This window comes from Oncorhynchus mykiss, chromosome 19 (assembly GCF_013265735.2).
Source record: "Oncorhynchus mykiss isolate Arlee chromosome 19, USDA_OmykA_1.1, whole genome shotgun sequence".
Taxonomy (NCBI): Eukaryota; Metazoa; Chordata; class Actinopteri; order Salmoniformes; family Salmonidae; genus Oncorhynchus; species Oncorhynchus mykiss.
Window position 1 is genome coordinate 23,986,229 of NC_048583.1, and position 22,058 is coordinate 24,008,286.

Sequence of the window (22,058 nt, forward strand, 5' to 3'; positions counted from 1 at the left end):
CAATACTTTTTTTGTATCATTTTAACTCTTAACAATGATGTGAATAAACATACAACTCTTTGAAAACGAATGCAAGGAGCTTAGACTATACTGGGAGTTAGATTGAGAGGTTGAATTAGTTTTGACAAGAAGGAAATTATGGATGACTTGATTGGAATTCATTTATAATTTATGTTTGAAAAGATACAAACTGCATAGCTAGCTGCCGCCTGCCAACATGACAAAGTTTTTTTGGTGGCGCTCGTCTTTTTTGGGCACATGGGAGGAGCAAAGGAGGAGTCGAGGGAGTGGTGACGCTTGACGTCGCGGGCGGGAATCCTGAAGCTCTTTTGGGTTCCTCGTTTTCAACAGCGCGGGAGTTTCTGCCATCACAGAAAGAGGATTCTACAGTAAGTTTGGTTTTATGATCCCTGTTTCACTAATCTCCTGCAACATGATATATTCAAAGAGACGATTTCAAACGTTTGGAATGATTACGTGATTTGGTCATGTGGTTTTTAGCCAGTTAGCTATTTTGAACTGTTATTCTGCCCCGGTTAGCTGACGCTAGCTAGTTATGTGGTTCAAAGGTCTTCGCACATATAACGCACAGGAATACATTTTCAAAGAAAGTGAATTGCACAACGAATAGACTGGCTGCAAAAGTAGTTAACTAACTAGATAACTTGACTAAGTCATAGATAGTGAAATGCAATGTTCGTTATTAAATAAGATGAATGATACTGTAGCTGTGTTATTGATCCCCTAGGGGAAATTTGATTGCACTTGCGTATAGTAAGTAGCTAATAGTAGTTAATCAAACGGGTACCAAGGCAGCCAATAACCTTAGCGAAACGACAGTGGACAGTAGACAACAATAAAATAAGTAGACAACAATAAAATAAACAGCACATCAATACTGTTTAGTTAAGTGGTACTCGAGAAGAAGAATTCAGTATGTTAGCTAGTTCATGTGTATGTACAACATAAATGGGAACATGCCACTTCCACATTTGCATCACCTCTCATTCTCTGATAATGCTATCATTTCAGTAGAGCAATGCCCTGTGAAAGAAAGCCAATGCGCTACGGCCACTCGGAGGGACACACTGATGTTTGCTTCGATGACACTGGAAAGTAAGTATAACTGAAGCAGCCATGACAGCTGGAACATATTCACTACCAGCGTTACCTCCCGTCCATAAAGTGGCAGCTGAACATGTCTCATCTGATATTTTGGTTAAAAGACTTGTCAAAAAACATGACATTAAGCAATATATCACATTACTTATTACTTATACATGTTTTGTTTTAAAAACATTAAGCATGGTCATCAGGCAAAAAAAGCTTTTGGCTGGTAGATTTTTCCATCTACTTGTACCTGCCACAGTGGCTGGTTGACCAAAACGTAAATGTTAGGCCCTGGTCATCAAATAGGCATAAAACAAATGTAATATACACAACTGAAATATTTGTTTAAAGTAATGTGAATTGATTATGATTAATAAGTGATGAGCACTAATGGCAGTCACTACCATCATGGGACTTTTATTTATTGTTTTATGCTGTGTTAGAGCGTTCAACCCACCATGCATTTAATGTTTAAAAAAAAAAAAATCAAACCCATCATTTTTTTATAATCGAACTGACCTCAAAAAGCGCTAATCTCTCAGCGCTAATAAATATTGTCCAGGTAGTAATATAAGTATAGAGGCAGTTGCTGAAATTATTCTTGCCTGACATTCTCTCAGGTATATAGTCACTTGTGGAAGTGATGGGGATGTGAGAATATGGGAGAGTCTGGATGACGACGATCCCAAGTCCATCAACGTGGGGGAGAAGGCCTATTCTTTAGCCTTGAAGGTGAGTCTCATACCAGTCTGCCATTGCCAAAGTTACCAATGTGTTTCACAGCAAATATGCAATAAGCCTACTCAATGTGGTTGCCAATGAGGTACTCCTGAGACATGGCTGTAGACTCTTAGACCCCATAGGAGTCTACAACCATATTGCAGGTGGTTGATGTCAATTCTATAACACTTCTTATTTTTATTATCTTCCTGGGGTCCACAAGAAACACAACATGACGAGTAAGAACACACTTATACACCATTTAGACAAGGACAGTCACAGAAATGTAAAATGTAACAATATACAAACAATACAACAAAAATAATTAAAACTATATGTGTTTGTGTGTCCCCTCACTGTCCCTGCTGTTCCATGAGATGTTTAATCTGTTTTTTTAAAGATCATTTTGCTGTTTGCTTGAGTCATTTGAGATGGGAGTTCCATGCAATCATGGCTAGGGCTGTGGCGGTCCTGACATTTTGTCAGCCAGTAATTGACGTTAATTAACATTAACATAAGCACGTTTAGCATCTCCTGCCTTCCACGCATAGCCTACAAGCCACTGATGCAGAACTTTGAACATCTACATTTTAAAAAGTCGAATAAATCCATTTAATATAGCCTACACCATCACAGTAAATCCATAATTTAATTTAGACAGGTCTAAAGAAACATGATATGAAGTAAATGTAGTCCATTTCAGAGGAACAGAAAAGCATACTCTGCTTTCCCCGGCCAAACCCGGACGGCACTGGGCCAATTGTGCGCCGCCCTATGGGACTCCCGGTCACGGCCGGTTGTGAGACAGCCTGGGATCGAACCCAGTTCTGTAGTGACGCCTCAAGCACTGCGATGCTTGAGTTGCTGCGCCACTCGGGAGGCCCTGCGGAATTTAAATTGTATAGTATGAAGAATACAATTGAACACAGCTTCATAAATATTCTGTTTTGACCGTTTAACAAAGAAACTGGTCCTCCTATATTCTTAATTTAGAGTTATTTATGCAATTTGATACAAACGTTGGGCTATATGTTTAGATTTTTTATACATTCTAAGGCTGCATGATGGGACTCTAATGATTTTTAAAAAGCTTCAAGCTGCACACACTTCATCACGCTCTCATTCACAATTTGACAAGCACTTGATAATATTCTCACCAGGCCTGAAATTTCCATGCGGCATCCCCCTTGTGTGGCCGTAATGCCCCCTAAAAAAATCCATGCCTTTTGCGGCCAAAGTGGCCGTTGTGCCCTAGGGCTGAATATAATAATTATAATTGCCGTGCTCCGAAGCACATCTCACTCACTCTCAGATGTAGCCGATGTCCGTCACATGATCGGGTCCTTCTCACAGGCATTTCAGTTAAGAAGTAGGCTACAAGTGAAGGAAGAGACACATTGGGACTCAACTGTGTGCATCCCTCTAATTGAATTCCGAGGCGCATATTAAAGATGACAGAACTGGCCAGAACTGCCTACTTTTCGTCAGCCAACAAGATGAGTAGGCCTAATGAACAGTGAAAGCACTATCCTATGTCAATGTACTATCCGCCATAGTACAAAAGTTGACCAATTCTATTGATGATGCAACAGATCAGAATGTTTAGCTTAATGTTGATAAACTAAACTCACTAAAATAAGAAACGTCCTCTCACTGTCAACTGCGTTTATTTTCAGCAAACTTAACATGTGTAAATATTTGTATGAACATAAGATTCAACAGCTGAGACATAAACTGAACAAGTTCCACAGACATGTGACTATCAAATGGAATAATGTGTCCCTGAACAAAGGAGGGGGTCAAAATCAAAAGTAACAGTCAGTATCTGGTGTGGCCACTAGCTGCATTAAGTACTGCAGTGCATCTCCTCCTCATGGACTGCACCAGATTTTCCAGTTCTTGCTGTGAGATGTTACCCCACTCTTCCACCGAGGCACCTTCATGCTCCCGGATATTTCTGGGGGGAATGGCCCTAGCCCTCTCCCTCCGATCCAACAGGTCCCAGACGTGCTCAATGGGATTGAGATCCAGGCTCTTTGCTGGCCATGGCAGAACACTGACATTCCTGTCTTGCAGGAAATCACGCACAGAACGAGCAGTATGGCTGGTGGTATTGTCATGATGGAGGGTTGTGTCAGGATAGGTTTGCAGGAAGGGTAACACATGAGGGAGGAGGATGTCTTCCCTGCATCGCACAGCGTTGAGATTCCCTGCAATGACAACAAGCTCAGTCCGATGATGCTGTGACACACTGCCCCAGACCATGGCGGACCCTCCACCTCCAAATCGATCCCGCTCCAGAGTACAGACCTCGGTGTAACGCTCTTTCCTTTGACGATAAATGCGAATCCGACCATCACCCCTGGTGAGACAAAACCGCGTCTCGTCAGTGAAGAGCACTTTTTGCCTGTCCTGTCTGGTCCAGCGACGGTGGGTTTGTGCCCATAGGCAACATTGTTGCCAGTGATGTCTGGTGAGGACATGCCTTACAACAGGCCTACAAGCCCTCAGTCCAGCCTCTCTCAGCCTATTGCAGACAGCTTGAGCACTGATTAAGGGATTGTGCATTCCTGGTGTAACTCGGGCAGTTGTTGCCGTCCTCTGTACCTGTCCCGCAGGTGTGATGTTTGGATGTACCGATCCTGTGCAGGTGTTGTTACATGTGGTCTGCCACTGCGAGAACAATCAGCTGTCCGTCCTGTCTCCCTGTAGCGCTGTCTTAGGCGTCTCACAGTATGGACATTGCAATTTATTGCCCTGCCCACATCTGCAGTCCTCATGCCTCCTTGCAGAATGCCTAAGGCACGTTCACGCAGATGAGCAGGGACCCTGGGCATCTTTCTTTTGGTGTTTTTCCAGAGTCAGTAGAAAGGCATCTTTAGTGTCCTAAGTTTTTGTAACTGTGACCTTAATTGCCTACCATCTTAAAGACTGTTCCACAGGTGCATGTTCATTAATTGTTTATGGTTCATTGAACAAGCATGGGAAACCGTGTTTAAACCCTTTACAATGAAGATCAGAATTTGTAATAATCCAAATATCTTAGAAAGATTGTCCTGAAAAAGGGTTTTTCTTTTTTTGCTGAGTTATTAGGTTATTTCTCCACATTATAAGCTCAGCAGTAGGCTATAAGTGCACATTTTCCAAATGCTTCCAAATGCTGGAAAACACTTCTCAAAAGTGACTACAAATGCAGTTATGCATGTAATGGTTTATTACAAAGGTGCATTTTTGTAGTGAAAATGATCTTGCCCAAACTTGAAACTCACGTGCAGCCTATGTATGCCAGTTAGGCTTTACACCGGTTATAAAGCGGATTAATGTGCTTAGTTGTAAGATGTTATTTGGCCACCAGTTGTGATACAAACCTTATCAAAATGGGCTAGGCTACATGAGGTCTGCGACTATGATTTGAAGTTGCAAAAAAAGGCATGTGCTCTTTTCTTCCCTTACTGCACAAGCTGGGCATCATTCACAAGTGATAGGCTAATACTGTCACCTATAAGACTGTTATTCATTTAATGTTTAATTTACATATACTAAATAATATGTGGTGAAATTAGTTTTGATTTAGAATGGACCATTATCATGCACCTGTCTCAGAACAGTGGTATGGGGAAAAAATACACGTCATCTATGCACTGAAATAGCGAATTGAGGACGCTTTTCCCGTGGATCATTTTCATGCCAGCCTGGTAGGCTATACTCCTGTTGTAGGCCTAGCCTATAGAAAGCTGATGGGATCCTCGCTCTCATATATTTCCCCTCTATCACTCCAGTGCTTTACACGCACCCATTCATATCCCCTGCACTCCTCTCCTGGGAGGTAATACAGATTATTGCAAATCCTCTAATGTTGATGACCTGAGTTCTTTCTTGTCAATTGTTTCTATGAAGTTGCCATTAAATTGCTCTGCCATTATTATTGTATGAGGTATTATTGGTGGGGTTACCCCTGTCCTGTGACGTGTGTGTTATATGGTGTGTCTTATCTTTTCTCTCCTCTGGCAAACCGGCTACACTCTAGGCAGTCTCTTTTGCAGATGTGTGTGTCTGGTAGTGGTACTCCACCTAGCCTACTCTTTTCAATTTCGGCAGGGTTAATACCTGCCTGGTGCCCCCAATTTTTTAAATGTATATTCACCCCTCTAATAATACCGCTACAATCCTCTTTAAGCTTTACAGGAATATGGCTCTGAACGTATACAGCAACACCTCCCCATAGACATTCCTGTTTTTTCTGTAGATGTTATATCCTTCTATTGCTATTGCTTTATAATCAAAGGAATTATCTAAGTGAGTTTCAGAGATGGCCGGTATATGAATGTTATCCGATGTTAGCAAGTTATTGATTTCATGACCCTTGTTTCTAAGGTTACATACTTAGTCAAGTTGTACATACATTATGATAATATTCAAACAGTGCTATGGCTCGAAATATCCGCTCCCTGTTACAAATCTAGGTTTATTTGTCATATTCACGGCATACAGTGAGTGTACAATGAAATTCTTATGTTTATCTAACTTTGTCTTTTCTTCCAATAATATATAGAATGGGAAGCTGGTCACAGCAGCCTCCAACAACACAGTACAAATCCACACGTTCCCTGAGGGTGACCCAGATGGCATCCTCACCCGCTTTACCACCAACGCCACCCACATCACCTACAACAGCAGCGGCTCCAGAGTCGCTGCCGGATCCAGGTACTGTAGACGGACACCCATAGAAATAGAATGACTTAGAATATAATGTCATTTCTGTGTTACCACCCTGATGTGCAGAGCTCAGAGCAAATTGCTAGAAGCTGAACAAATTATATTCTGAATGTCATTATCCTCCTCAGTTCGGCAATGCAGATATCTACATTTATTTCCTTGTCATAAAAATGTGTTTCTGGTTTGATGGTTATACTAATGATCCCAATATAGTTATTGTGCCAGATCATAGATTAGATTAGATTCGCGAAACAGCATTCAATTCCTTTCTGATTAGTCTAGACTGTAAGTCAATAGCTGTTTGCTGTACGCATTGATTCCCTAAACAGGTGTATCACAGAAATGAAGACTCTGACCATATCTCTGGATTGATTAGGCCATTTTCACGTGGCTAATATCCGTTTGAATATTGACTTGATCAACACAGGCATCTGAGGCCTGGTGAGGGTTACAGATGTAGGATCTTAATTTGAGCCAATTTGCTACAGCAGGAACATTTGAATTATGTGGAATATCGTTAATGGACATTTTTGTAGGGGATGATCAATCAAGTCTGAAATTTTAAGGTGAAAATGATATACTTTAGAAGCGTTTTTAAGTCTAGAGTACATTACAAGTTTGCATTTCCTGCTGTGCAATAGGGTGATCAAATGAAGATATGGCATCTGTATGACATCCACCACTGATTTGAGGAAATGAGTTTCTTGCGTCTATTTCCTTCTGCAGATCTAACTGATATCATTAAATCGGACATACCCGTAGCCCAAACAATGATTTTCTTGATTACCTTTGTTCTGATTGTGTGTATGTGTGTGTGCCTCCCTCAGTGACTTCATGGTGAAGGTAGTGGAGATGTACGACAGCAGTCAGCAGAAGACCCTGCGGGGACACACTGCACCCATCCTCAGTGTCACCTTTGACCCCAAAGATGAGTTCCTGGTAGGAATCATCTACAACGTTACCCTTACCACCACTAATTTTACAGGTTTTGACATGATACTAATTTGCTAGATACTGTTATTGTGCATTGGGAATAGACTAGAATGCTTTATTCATACAAGAAAAAAAGTATTTGTCAAACCTTTCTCATCTCAGGCCTCTGCTAGTTGTGATGGATCTGTAGCTGTGTGGAAGATTGAGGAACAGGTAACAAGCCATCACCCCACCTCATATTCTACTCTTCTGTTTAGCTCATTGTCATTGAAATCCTTGGGCGGGCCGCCTAAGGGTTTTTTCCGGATGCCTACCTCCAAACAGTGTAAAAAAAAATATATGTATACAGTACCAATCAAATGTTTGGACACACCTACTCATTCAAGGGTTTTATTTATTTGTACTATTTTCTACATTGTAGAATAATAGTGACGACATCAACACTATGAAATAACACATGGAATCATGTAGTAACTAAAATAGTTAAACAAATAAAAATATATTTTATATTTGAGATTCTTCAAAGTAGCCACCCTTTGCATTGATGACAGCTTTGCACAGTCTTGGCATTCTCTCGACCAGCTTCACCTAGAATGCTTTTCCAACCGTCTTCAATGAGTTCCCACATATGCTGATCTCTTGTTGGCTACTTTTCCTTCACTCTGCAGTCCAACTCATCCCAAACCCAATTGGGGAGGTCGGGTCGTCTTATGCAGCACTCCATTACTCTCCTTCTTTGTCAAATAGCCCTTACACAGCCTGGAGGTGTGTTGGGTCATTGTCTTGTTGAAAAACAAGTGTTAGTCCTACTAAGTGCATACCAGATGGGATGGTGTATCTCTGCAGAATGCTGTGGTAGCCATGCTGGTTAAGTCTGCCTTGAATTCTAAATAAATCACGGACAGTGTCACCAGCAAAGCACCATCACACCACCTCCACCATGCTTCACATGCGGCGACCATCTGTTCATCTACTCTGCATCTCACAAAGACACAGCGGTTAAAACCAAAAATGTCAAATTTGGACTCATCAGACCAAATGACAGATTTCCACTGATCTAATGTCCATTGCTAGTGTTTCTTGGCCCAAGCAAGTCTCATCTTCTTATTGGTGTCCTTTAGTCGTGTTTTTTTTGCAGCAATTGGACCATGAAGGCCTGATTCACCCAGTCTCCTCTGAACAGTTGATGTTGAGATGTGTCTGTTACTTGAACTCTGTGAAGCATTTATTTGGGCTGCAATTTCTGAGGCTGGTAATTCTAAAGAACTTATCCTTTGCAACAGAGTAACTCTGGGTCTTCCTTTCCTGTGGTGGTTCTCATGAGAGCCAATTTCATCATAGCGCTTGATGGTTTTTGCAACTGCACTTGAAGAAACTTTCAAAGTCTTAAAGTAGTGATGGACTTTCGTTTCTCTTAGGTTATTTGAGCTATTCTTGCCATAATATGGACTTGTTTTTTTACCAAATAGGACCATCTTATGTATACCACCCATACCTTGTCACAACATAACTTATTGGCTCAAACACATTAAGAATGAAGAAATTCCACAAATGAACAAGGCAAACCTGATAATTGAAATGCATTCCAGGTGACTACCTCATGAAACTGGTTGAGAGAATTCTAAGAGTGGGCAAAGCTGTCATCAAGGCAAAGGGTGGCTACTGTGAAGAGTCTCGACTATAAAATATATTGTTTCTGCTCTTGCTCTATCAACTGCCATTTGAAAGTATATTTAAAAATTGATATCTGGGTCGTTTAACACTAAAGTGTTTTGCAATGTTAAATGAAAATTGGCTTTCTTATTGGACAAGTCCAGGTAGTCCCTCTCCAGTTTCAGTCAGTTTTCTTGCCTAATGAACATGACCGTGTTATTGCATTAGAGCAGTGTTTCTTAAACTCGGTCCTGGGGCTCCTTCTGGGTGTACGTTTTGTTTTTTGCCCTAGCGCTACACACATTATTCAAATAATCAACTTATCAAGCTTTGGTTATTTGAATCAGCTGTGTAATGCTAGAGGAAAAACCAAAACCTTCACCCGGGGGAGTTTGGGAAACCCTGCGTTAGAGTGATCTGAGAAACTCTGCTTTGGATTAATTCAGACTCAGGTGACCAGCTGGCCGCTGCTGCAGAAGTCCAATGATGTCATCAATGCCAAGTCCCTGTGCCGACTGGCCTGGCAGCCCAAGGCCGCTAAGGTACTAACTCACTTACCTCTACTTTTAGGTTATAGACTGTAAAAAGAAATATGCTATTGCAACCTCTTTCGATAAGGAATTGAGACCCAAAGCTCAAGAGAAGTTTCATGTGTGTATCACCAAGGATACAGTCAGCTGAGTGCATACATTTAGAAAGTTCACAACACATTTTATACTCTTCCCTTGTAGGCGTCACCTCCCCAGCTATACATTTTATGACACCAATGAGTTTCCCTCCTTTCCCATGTGCAATGGCCATGGTCCTCTTGTTTAGCTAGATGTCAGAATCACACCCCGACCATCCTAGGCCTGACCCTTCTATCTGATCCGAGGCAATTTCCTCTTATCTGATTATGTCAATCTTTCTAAATTAGCATACACACAGTTTCAAGTGCATCTGCTCTCTCTGTTCAGTGCGCTCTTTTCTTAGCAGTGGTCTCAGTTTGGCAGATGCGTGAGGATGAGATGCCCGTGTGCTTCAAGGTTTACCTGATCTTTTTTCTGCAGTTTACTTGAAGATCACTCCGCGACACACACTATTTTATTTTACCTTTATTTAACTAGGCAAATCAGTTAAGAAAAAAATCTTATTTTCAATGACGGCCTAGGAATAGTGGATTAACTGCCTGTTCAGGGGCAGAACGACAGATTTGTACCTTGTCAGCACGGGGGTTTGAACTTGAAACCTTCCGGTTACTAGTCCAACACTAACCACTAGGCTACCCTGCAGCGCTGTCGTTCAAGGCACTGACTTGTTATTCCCACACTCGCCATCACTCACCGCTGTCATGAATTGGACTCATGCTAGTCACAAGTTCTGACTGAGCTCAATTGTCATGAAACGCATATACATCGATGAGTTTCTCTTTCATACAAACTTATAACAATGTGTGCCCACAATGTATTTTGTGTGGAGAAGTGCTTAGTAATGAGTCTCAACGAACAAATTAATAAATAATCAATAAAATGACAAACATCCACAGCATGATGGTAAACCCAGGGAGTTCTTTCAAAACAGGGCAGAATGCTTCAGGAAACAGTGCTCCGACAGTGGAAAAGTCAGCTAGCAAGGAATTGTCATTTTATAACGGATGATGATAAGCAGAAATAAGGGAGTACTAACTAACTCTCATTATAGTAGATGTGAGTTTCTCTTTTAAACAATCCCCTTGCCTTGTAATGTTACACAGCTAATAGCTAACATTTGCCAAGCAAGCTAGCTACTGTGCAACCCTAGTAACAGTACAGATGAAGATGAAAAATGGTCAGGCCTACTGTACATCTTACTGTAGAAATGGTTGAAAACTAGTCTAGGTTGGAGCTGTTGCTGTTTAAAATACAATCATAATTTTCATTCTTAACTGGAATAAACTGATTGAAGCAAGATGCTTTTTGAGGCGAACACACTCACACAGTTCTGGGTTGCTCATCTACAGCAGGAAGCGGTCTCCTGCCTGACTGAGAAAGCAGTATATGTTCTGGTCCAGTTTGGCACCACATACCTATGTGAGTCAGGGCTCTCAACTCTGACATACTTAAAAATTTAAAAAAAAAAACTGTTTCTGTACAAGGCTGAGCTTGACCTCAGTGTTGCACTGTCCAAAACTGAGCCCAGAATAGACATGCTCTCATTAGAACTGTGTGTGTGTGTTTTCTGGTCTACATATGTGTGATGTGATCAATCACTTTATTCCAGTTCAGAATAAAAAAAATATGTATTATATTTTAACAGCAACAGTTCCAACATAGACTTTCAACAATTTCTACAGTAAGATGTACAGTAGGCCCGATCATTTTTCATCTGTACTGTTACTTAGGATTGCCCTAAGTTTGTGTGTGTTCTTAGGATTGTGTGTGTTCTGTTATTTATCTGTGTGATGTGATCAATCTGTTTATTCCTGTTCAGAATGTAAATGATTTATTGTATTTTAACAGCAATAGTTCCAACCTAGACAGGTATGACAGGGTTTTTAATGGGGGAAAATACACATGGATATTTAATTTCATTGTTATTTGTTTTTGTCTATACTGCATTTGTTTTAGGCATAAGGGCAATGAAAATGTACTGATATTTATGTATAGTTTATGTATAGTAACCCCTGCTTTAAGGTGACCTATAGTTTTCACCTGTTCAGTACCTCTTTTATGTATTCAGTACCTCTTTTATGCACCATTATTATTTATTCAGGTTAGTCTCATCGAGATGGGATATATTTTTCAAGACCGATCCTGATCCACTTAGTGACACTTATTCCATTATGTCAGTGCGTCCAGTGGTTTCCATAGTGTGTGTGTGTGTGTGTGTGTCTAGCTCCTGGCCGTTCCCGTGGAGACAACGGTGCAGCTGTACCAGAGAGACTCCTGGGCCCAGGTGGGCACACTCTCCGATGACCTTGGCACACAGGTGAGGTCAATGGGTAAAGTGGACACCTGGGGGGCATGTTCAGTAAGGTTACAAAAGGGTTTGAAACGGAAAACAAAATTAAGCGTTCTTCATGGATGGCCTACTCTGTTTCACAATGTTTTCTCCTCTACCTATTAAACAACACCATGCACGGCTCCATTGTAAGCCTGGGCGATATGGGCAAAAAATCATACGCAGCTTGTATTTATAGGCGATTCACAATATATCTAGATTTTGAAAACATATATATTTTTCTAAATAAGCTTTGTTGTACAATTTTAAAGGTCAAATAAACTTCATTTCAAATGGACAGCAATGATCTAATGAATTCAGGGCTTGTGAAATGATATGTTTTTTGCAGTCTGTCAATGAGTACGGTTACATGCACACAATGCGGTTATTGTGGATATAATAGATGAATATATTAGTTTGATCAATTTTTACATGCTTTGTAAGAATAACTATTTCCCCTATATTCCTAATTACATGGACACATCTGAAATCATGCTATCTGATGGAACTCTGATAAATGCAGAAAATCACCAATCAAATAAATGTTCTACCGTGATATTTTTGGGAAGCATATTTGAGTTTGGTCATATAAAGTTGATGTAAAACTTACTTCTAAGACTCATGCATTCAGTTATTCCTAACTCACTTCACTCGGGCTATAGAGGGAGTTTCGCTCGGCTGGTGCTAGCACATGTGCAGACTAAATACACAGCTGGAATGACGATTTGGGTTTTTACATGTGCTAATAATTTGAAAGATTACTCAGAAAACCAGGTGTTTTAATCGGTGTGTGCTTGATTCGATTTGAAAAAACCTGACCCAACTATTCTCCTGCTCCTGCTGACTTTTGCAGATTCTGCCACTACTCTCCTGAAGTTGCCGGTAATAGGCTACACGAGGAGTCGGCAAACTTTCTCATGTGGAATGGCAATTTATCTTACCATTTCTACGTACCAATCTGTATGCCAGTTATGGTTTTCATATGCAAATGTTAGTGAAACAGTTTCATGTCTTCATATCTCAAAATCATTGTCATGTGGTTAATCAACTTCTATTTCCATTGCCAACTATGTAAAAATAGCCTACAAATAAAAACATTGTAGTATGCAGGTAGAAAATATAAAAATAAATATCCTATAAATCACATTGGCTACACATGGCCTGTCTGCAACGAACTTGAAACATTGTATAAACTATTTAACTTGGGTCTGGCCCAAAGCTTGTCCCTAGGCAACTACCAACATTGTATAAAATATTCTAGGCTCTGTTTCCTTAGCCAGTGAGCTCGGGACAGACCCAGTTGTAGTCTATTTGCGCAAGGGATGAGAAGCAGTGCTTGACTTGGGCACGAGCTCACCGGAGCTGAGTTCCGGCACCTCAAATGTTCTGCTTGAGCTCCTGTTCTTATAGAATATTAGCTAAAAAGTATTGTGGAGTTCCTGAACCTAAATATAAACAGTAGCAGCACCCAAAATGGGTACCGGCCAGAGCCTATTTCAGTCCAAGTCAAGCACTGATAAGAAGTAATCAGGTAGGCCTATTTCATTACGTTTCAATTGGATCAGAGCATGACATCTTTCCCTTTCACGCAGACTGGTTATCAAAAGGCAGAGAGCTGGAAAGATTGATCAAATACATTGAGGAAGTATTGTAATTCTCAATGGATGTAAAAACAGACTTTTTTTGCTTTCTGTTTGAGGGGAAGAAAACATTACTTTGAGTTGCTCCACGGGTCATTAATGGTGGTGCGTTAAAGCCAATCAGAAATACTATCAGATCCCCAAATGGGAACATTTATATGCCTACATTTGTGCGCAGGCCAGGTAGCCTATAGGCCTACTTCTATGTACTTCTATGTGTCCTTACTCAACATTGCCAGGAGCACTCGAAACAAATGACGGATGACTAAATTTACAAAACTCGTAAACGGAATGGTTGTGCACTCTGCAAACAATGTGTCCTGTCTGACATTGAGGGGAGACTGGAATAATAATATTGAATACATTCAAATAAATTACAGTAAACAAAGTAACAAACAGACTAGGAATTACTGGTAAATGTATTACGGGTGATGTATGTAATGGGGAATTGATATACACTAACAATCAAACGCAAACAATTCACACAATTGTTATGAAACGTGCATTCTGGAGAGGAAAGTGCATTGTGCGTCTGGGCGCTTGGTCAATCCGACGTCTGCATTGGCACAGCATGTACAACCCACGCCTACATTCAACAAATCACATCAATATGGAGCTATACAGAGCCTTCTGCATTGTTACAAAATTTGGGAGGCGCATGGTGTTGCTCGATTTGGACTCTGCATTCCTCTGGAGGCTCTGCGATTGCTTCACACCCTCCATATGGAGACTACTACCACATTTTCCAATCAAGCATGAATTTACTTTTAGTCTAGCCTTCCGCAATGGATTAGTTCACTGAGATGGGCGCAAATATATAGTGTGTGTACAGTACCAGTCAAAAGTTTGGACACACCTACTCATTCAAGGGTTTTTCATTATTTTGACTATTTTCTACATTGTAGAATAATAGTGAGGACATCAAAACGATGAAATAACATACATGGAAACATGCAGTAACCAAAAAAGTGTTTAAAAAATTAAATTATATTTGAGGTTCTTCGAAGTAGCCACCCTTTGCCTGACAGCTTTACACAGTCTTGGCATTCTCTCAACCAGTTTCATGAGGTAGTCACTTGGAATGCTTTACCAACAGTCTTGAAGGAGTTCCCACATATGCTGAGCACTTGTTGGCTGCTTTTCCAAACCATCTCAATTTGGTTTAGGTCGGGGGATTGTGGAGGCCTGGTCATCTGATGCAGCACTCATCACTCTCCTTCTTGATCAAATAGCCCTTACACAGCCTGGAGGTGTGTTTTGCGTCATTGACCTGTTGAAAAACAAATGATTCTCCCACTAAGCGCAAACCAGATCGGATGGCATATCGCTGTAGAATCACTGACAGTGTCACCAGCAAAGCACCATCACACCTCCATGCTTCAGTGGGAAACACACATTCGGAGATCACCCGTTCACCTTCTCTGTGTCTCACAAAGACATGGCGGTAGGAACCAATAATCTTCAATCTGGACTCATTAGACCAAAAGACAGATTTCCACCGGTCTAATGTCCATTGCTCATGTTTCTTGGCCCAAGCAAGTCCAACCCCCACCTTGTCACAACACAACTGATTGGCTCAAACCTACGAAGGAGGTTCCACAAATGAACTTTTAACAAGACACACCTGTTGGTTGAGAGAATGCCAAGTGTGCAAAGCAAAGGGTAGCTACTTTGAAGAATCTCAACTATAAAATATATTTTGACTTGTTTAACACTTTTTTTTGGTTACTACATGATTCCATATGTGTTATTTCAAAGTTGGTTTGTCTTCTCTAATGTTCTACAATGTAGAAAATAGTTTTTTTTTTAAATTAAGAAAAACTCTTGCATGAGTAGGTGCATCCAAACTTTTATGTCTGTTACTGCTCGACTAAAACAACAGCCTAACGCCAAACAATCGGCCAGTCGACTAATTAGGGTTAGCCCTACACTCCACAAACCTACAGGAACACCATAACCTGAAACATAGATTTTTAACTTAATGCAAGTTTGGCATGAAACATATTATAGGTTTGTTCATCTGTAGCACTAATTGAACTGTAACTTTATTTCACAGCAGTTATTGGAAACTGATGTGTTATTTCATTAGAAAAGCATTGCACGCCCTATAAACCACCTCACCCACACTTCACTTGGTATACATTGGTAACGATATGGAAAATGGTCTGTTGCTCCCATTTAAAAGGGTGGTTTTCCATCTTTAATGAGTCATTTTCTCACCTCCACCTCCTCTCTCCATCTTTCTCCATTCCTTGCTCCTTCCACCAGGCAATAAATGTTGTGGCATGGTCGCCCTGTGGGAAGTTCTTGGCTGCAGGGAGCATCGGAGGTTTGCTGACGGTCTGGGACGTGGAGAGCAAGCTGTGTGTGGAAAGGTATGAGACAGAATCACACTGAAACTCCTAGAAAGCAAAATTCGATTCGCTCAATTGATTTAATTTAATATTTCACACGGACTGACTGTGTTGTCCTTGCTTTGGTTGAAGCATTTGAGTGGAACTGTGCAGAGCTGGGTTCAATATAAGTTCAATAGTGTTTTTTATTTTTCAAATACTTGATTGGGTTTGACTGATCTTGCCTGGCTCAATGGAATAGTCCCAATTAGAAATGCAAATTTGGGTTAATTTTGGTGCCCACTAACCGTTCAACAAACGGTTAACTTTTTCCAAACCGTAATATTACATCTATGCATGCATACAAGGAAAGGGCATTTTTCATTAAGAGTTTAAAGCGGAACTGACAGTTACTTATACTAAACAAAAATAGAAACGCAACATGTAACGTGTTGGTCCCATGTCCCTGAAATTTTCAATTTTAGTGTACACATTTGTTTACAGTGCATTTGGAAAGTGTCCAGACCCCTTGATTTTTCCCCCCCCCCACGTTTTGCTACTTTACAGCCTTATTCTAAAGTCGATAAAATAGTTTTTCCCCCTCATCAATCTACACACAAAACCCCATAATGACAAAGCAAAACAGGTTTTTAGACATTTTTGCAAAGGTATTAACTAAAAAAACATCACATTTACATAAATATTCAGACAATTTACTCAGTAATTTAAGCACCTTTGGCAGCAATTACAGCTTCAAGTCTTCTTGGGTATGACGCTGCAAGCTTGGCACACCTATATTTAGGGAGTTTCTCACATTCTTCTCTGCAGATCCTCTCAAGCTCTGTCAGGTTGGATGGGGAGAATTGCTGGACAGCTATTTTCAGGTCTCCCCAGAGATGTTTGATCGAGTTCTAGCTGGGACACTCAAGGACATTTAGACTTTTCCCGAAGCCACTCCTGCGTTGTCTTGGCTCTGTGCTTTGGGTTGTTGCCCTGTTGGAAAGTGAACCTTTGCCCCAGTCTGAGGTCCTGAGCGCTCTGGAGCAGCTTTTCATCAATAATCTCTCTCTACTTTGCTCCATTTGTCTTTCCCTTGATTCTGACTAGTCTCCCAGTCCCTGCTGCTGAAAAATATCCCCACAGCATGATGCTTCCATCACCATGCTTCACTGTAGGGATGGTGGCAGGTTTCTTCCATTCATGCCAAATAGTTTCATCTTGGTTTCATCAGACCAGAGAATCCTGTTTCTCGTGGGCTGAGAGTCTTTAGGCGCGTTTGGCAAACTCCAAGTGGGCTGTTGTGCCTTTTACTGAGGAGTGGCTTCCATGCCACTGTACCATAAATGCCTGATTGGTGGAGTTCTGCAGAGATGGTTGTCCTTATGGAAGGTTTTCCCTTCTCCACAGAGGAACTCTGGAGCTCTGTCAGTGTGACCATCAGGTTTTTGGTCACATTCCTGACCAAGGCCCTTAATATCGAGAAGCCGATTAAACAGCGTGATCTTTACACAGGTGCACCTTGTGCTGGGGACAATAAAAGGCCACTCTAAAATGTGCAGTTTTGTCACACAACACAATGCCACAGATGTCTCAGGTTTTGAGGGAGTGTGCAATTGACATGCTGACTGCAGGAATGTCCACCAGAGCTGTTGCCAGAGATTTGAATGTTAATTTCTCTTCCAACGTCATTTTAGAGAATTTGGCAGTACATCACAACCGCAGACCACATGTAATCACGCCAGCCCAGGACCTCCACATCTGGCTTCTTCACCTGCGGGATCGTCTGAGACCAGCTACCCGGACAGCTGATGAAACTGAGGAGAATTTCTGTCCGTAATAAAGCTTTTTTTGTGGGGAAAAACTCATTCTGATTGGCTGGGCCTGGCTCCCCAGTATGTGGTATAAATGAGTCAACAGTTGAGTCATCTACTTTATGAAATTACAGTCTGATGCGCTCCCATCTTTGAATTCAACTTCAATTGCGCTGCTTTCGTGTGTGCAGTTTACAGCGTGCAGCAGAGGGAAAGTGTACAGACAAATGCCACAGTTCAAGCTATGCTACTAAAATGTTGTAGTCTGGTTTTGGTTTTTTAAAGTGTGCAAATGAACAACCCCCCCAAAAAAACTGTGACAAAACACCATGCAAAGAAGAAACATGTAGGCCTATTACAGCAACGTTTGCAGTAGCCTAGGCTGGCTTCTCAACTACAATACATTTTGAGCAGTGGAGGCTGCTGAGGGGAGAATTGCTCATAATAAAGCTGGAATGGAATGGTGTCGAAAACATGGTTTTCATGTGTTTGATACCATTCCATTAACTCCATTCTGTCCTTATGAGCCGTTCTCCCCTCAGCAGCCTTCACTGATTTTTTTTTTTGTGCACCATACAGCAATGCTGCATTCAACCGATCCGGTGATCCATGCAATGCAAAATATGTTTAAATGTTACAACAACCTATTTGTAGTTATAAAATTACTTTTTGATTATGGTAGAAGCATATTATACAGACCTGCAAATATTATCTGCTTTTGTTTTAATATGTTAATTATATATACAGTATCCTGTGGGCATTATAAAGGGCCATATGTTTTGTAATTAAACAATGGCCAGTTTGGGCTGTCATGTTTTTTCCTAGGCTATGTCTGGCTCACAAATTCATTGTGCTTTTTCTATTTGGCCTGTGCGCTGATTTGAGTTTGACACACATGGGCTAGCATATCTATTTATGTAGCTATTTATTTAGCAAGCTAAAAAACACGGAAGTCTTGACGTTGGAGGAGTGGTTGAGTGACCTTTTCCCCTCCTATCGTTTTTCGGTGGCTACAGCTAGAGATGCAGTTGTCATTTAATTTTATTGCTAGCAAGAAATGTGACTCAATATGCTAGCTAGCTATGCTGAACTTGAACAGCTGTTATCCACAGTTAGCATATCTCATAGTTGTCAATCAAATGTATTTGGCATCGATCAAATGGGTGGGCCGTCAAGTTCGTCAAGTTGTCCAAACGGGCAATCTGCAGAAGACGAGCGGTCTACTATTCCCCATCGTTTATCAGTGCAATTCTGACGGCCAACTAGCCCGGAAAGTTTTGAAAGGGTTTATCTAATGTTCTCTCCTGTTCACCGGTCTGCATAGACTCCGGTCCTGGACAAGATGTTTTATTTACTGCAATGTCTATTAATTGTCCAAACGCACGGCCACTTTCCCGATTTTTATATTGCTCTAGAATTTTCACAAATGCCTTGCTATATGTTATTCTCAGTCTATGAATTTATGGGAACATGAAAATGACCATCTATCTAAGTGCTCACTTGTCAGATACTGTGATTCTTCCAGGGGGTAAATAAGAACATATTTTAATAAGATTTCATGTTGCTAAAACTCTGGTCCACTTTAATAGACTTGCTATTGTTGCATGTTTCTATCATCTTACAGTCAAAAGGTTATAGCCAATTATTGAACATTCTCCTGTAATAAAGCGGCTATCGTTGCACAATGCGCAATGACTGGCCTTGTAAAAGCACGTTTCAATCCAGTACCAGCTTTTTGAAGAGGTGCTCTTGTGCTGTCTGACCGGTGATGGGCTATTCCACTCCTCAAACTAGGTTCTCTGTATGCTGTGCGCGTCTGATTAAATAAGATACATGACGACTAACAAAAATACACAAGTGCCAATTTAATTATGCAAATGATTTATAGACCGATAAGCATTATCGGTCAAATATATTTTCCTATTTAAAGGTTAACTGTTAACATCCCTAGTACCAATCGCTCTCCCACCCACACCACACATCTGACACTCCAGGTAGAACTAAATCCGATGTTCAAGTATTTGAAAATTGAATCCACTGACATCGATTTTTTTTTTTTTTTTGTCCATTTGGTAGGCAGACGCATGAGAAGGGCTACACCGTGTGTGGACTTGCTTGGCATCCCTCCGGCGGTCAAATAGCCTACACCGACACAGAGGGCTGTCTTGGCGTGCTGGATGGGCTCTCCTCTTCATCCTCTTCTTCCTCCACTACGACTTCCTCCACTATGACCAAGGTGAGTCTCTGGTCTTACATGGAGCCTTCTCTATCCCACCCAAATGTGCCACTGTTAACTCACTTCTAACCAATATTGGGATCGGTACACTTTAACACTGTCTGTTTGTTTGCCGAATTGACCCCAAACATGGTCTTCTTGGACCAGTTCATGTTCTGCTCGATCTGCTTAGTCTACAGAGCTAGGGTCAATGTTGATGCTATTATTATTTGCCATGTTTCTTTGCTTCGTTCACCTCTATTTTAATAGAGATCTTGAGGTCCATTCCACGGTTCTATGTTATTTTTAAACCGTGATTGAACCAGGTTAGTAAGTCATTGAGAACAGGTTGTCTTTCCCAATAACATGCTGACTTTGGGAGTGAGGTTTATTCTACTCTAGCAGGCTCCAGCCAGCTACGATGACCTTTTCGACGACGATGACGACAGACCCTTGGACGAGGGTATCAGCGAGGGCGCACGTTCACCCGCCAAGAACCCCGGGGACGAGGACGATGACGACGACCTCATACCTGCGACGGGGCGAGCACGGAACAGGAGTGCCTTCCTCGACGACGAGAACTCACTAGGTGAGAAAGCGATGTGCATCGTACATAGCTGATCAAAGTATCATAGCTGGCTCGTCTTCTATAACAGCAAGTCTTTGAGCTGATAAATACACCTCTGGGTTTCATTTAGATAAAGCCAAACACTGCAGTAAACCATGCATGGCTACAGTATTTCATTCATTAAATATTCTCTTCAGATATGTGGCCCTTTCCTTAGACTTTCTAACTCTGTCTTGCAAGGGGTTTGCCTCTTCATGAACTCCCAACTGGTGTGCTAATTCCAGTGCGGTGGAAGTGTCGACCCACTCTTCGCCTGTCTTGGAATACCTGATTGTCAAATGCCGACCCTTCTACTTCCCAAGGGAGTTTTCAGCTGTTATTGTGACTGCTGTATACATTCCACCTCGGGACAATAAAAATAACAAGCTGGCGCTTAACGAACTGTACAAGGCTATAAACAAGCAGGAAACCCAACACCCGGAGGCTACCTTTCTGGTTGCTGGCGATTTTTAATTTGATGCCCAACTTCCATCAACACATCTCCAATGCCACTAGGGGTGATAGTCCTAGACCACTGCTAGTCTACCCACAAGCAAGCATACAAGGCCCTCCCTCGTTCGCCATTTGGCAAATCGGATCATGACTCCGTACTCTTGCTTCCTGTTTACAAGCAGAAGCTGAAACAGAAAGTACCTACGATTCTCTCTGTTGAGAAATGGTCACCAGAATCAGAGGGTATGCTACAGGACTGCTTTGCTATGTTTCACCTCCATCACCGGCTTCATTCTAAAAAATGGATCAGCAAAGTTGTACCCGCGGTGAGGGTTCGCGCCATTCAAAAGCCCTAGATTAACACTGAGGTTGGCGCTAAACTAAAGGGCAGGGCTACCGCACACAGAGCACCCTGATGCTACGATCGTAGACAGGAATAAGTACAAGAAGGCCTGCTATGACCTCCACAGAGTCATCAAATGAGCAAAAGGACAATATAGGAATAAGGTGGAATCATATTACACAGGCTCCGACACCCACCGCATGTGGCAGGGGCTCCAGTCCATTACAGATTACAAAGGAAGACCCAACCGTGCTCTGCCCAACGATTTATTTGTATTTATTTATTTATTTAACCTTTTATTTAACCCGGAAGGGCTCTTTGAGCGTCCTGGCCAAGATGGGCAGCACCAAGTCATTACACAATTAGACGGACATGAAAAACTACAAGTAATCTAGTTAAAAACCTAGAAATCGCAGAAGTATAACAACATAAAACAGCAAATTAAAAACATTGACAGGTCAAGGAAACAGCCTCAAAATCCTTTGTCAATGAGTTTAGGTCTTCAAGTTGAAAACTATTTTGTAAGACGTTTCAAGCCGATGGTGCAGAGTACATAAAGCCCTTTT

At 41.3% G+C, this 22,058-nt stretch overlaps 1 protein-coding gene across 3 annotated transcripts in view; it reads left to right on the top strand.

The window, feature by feature from the left end:
• Positions 1 to 237: 237 nt before the first annotated feature.
• Positions 238 to 22,058, top strand: part of wdhd1 (WD repeat and HMG-box DNA binding protein 1) — a 43,287-nt gene continuing 21,466 nt past the window's right edge. Inside the window, exons 1-11 of one of the 3 annotated variants that reach the window (XM_036954471.1) lie at positions 238 to 389; positions 1,033 to 1,116; positions 1,731 to 1,842; positions 6,383 to 6,534; positions 7,374 to 7,485; positions 7,642 to 7,692; positions 9,579 to 9,674; positions 11,986 to 12,078; positions 15,999 to 16,105; positions 19,951 to 20,110; positions 20,492 to 20,678. In XM_036954471.1, the coding sequence (XP_036810366.1) occupies positions 1,040 to 1,116; positions 1,731 to 1,842; positions 6,383 to 6,534; positions 7,374 to 7,485; positions 7,642 to 7,692; positions 9,579 to 9,674; positions 11,986 to 12,078; positions 15,999 to 16,105; positions 19,951 to 20,110; positions 20,492 to 20,678 (1,147 nt within the window). In that variant the 5' untranslated portion in view covers positions 238 to 389; positions 1,033 to 1,039. The remainder of the gene's footprint in view (positions 390 to 1,032; positions 1,117 to 1,730; positions 1,843 to 6,382; positions 6,535 to 7,373; positions 7,486 to 7,641; positions 7,693 to 9,578; positions 9,675 to 11,985; positions 12,079 to 15,998; positions 16,106 to 19,950; positions 20,111 to 20,491; positions 20,679 to 22,058) is intronic. The other 2 variants (XM_036954473.1, XM_036954472.1) reach the window with 2 other exon arrangements.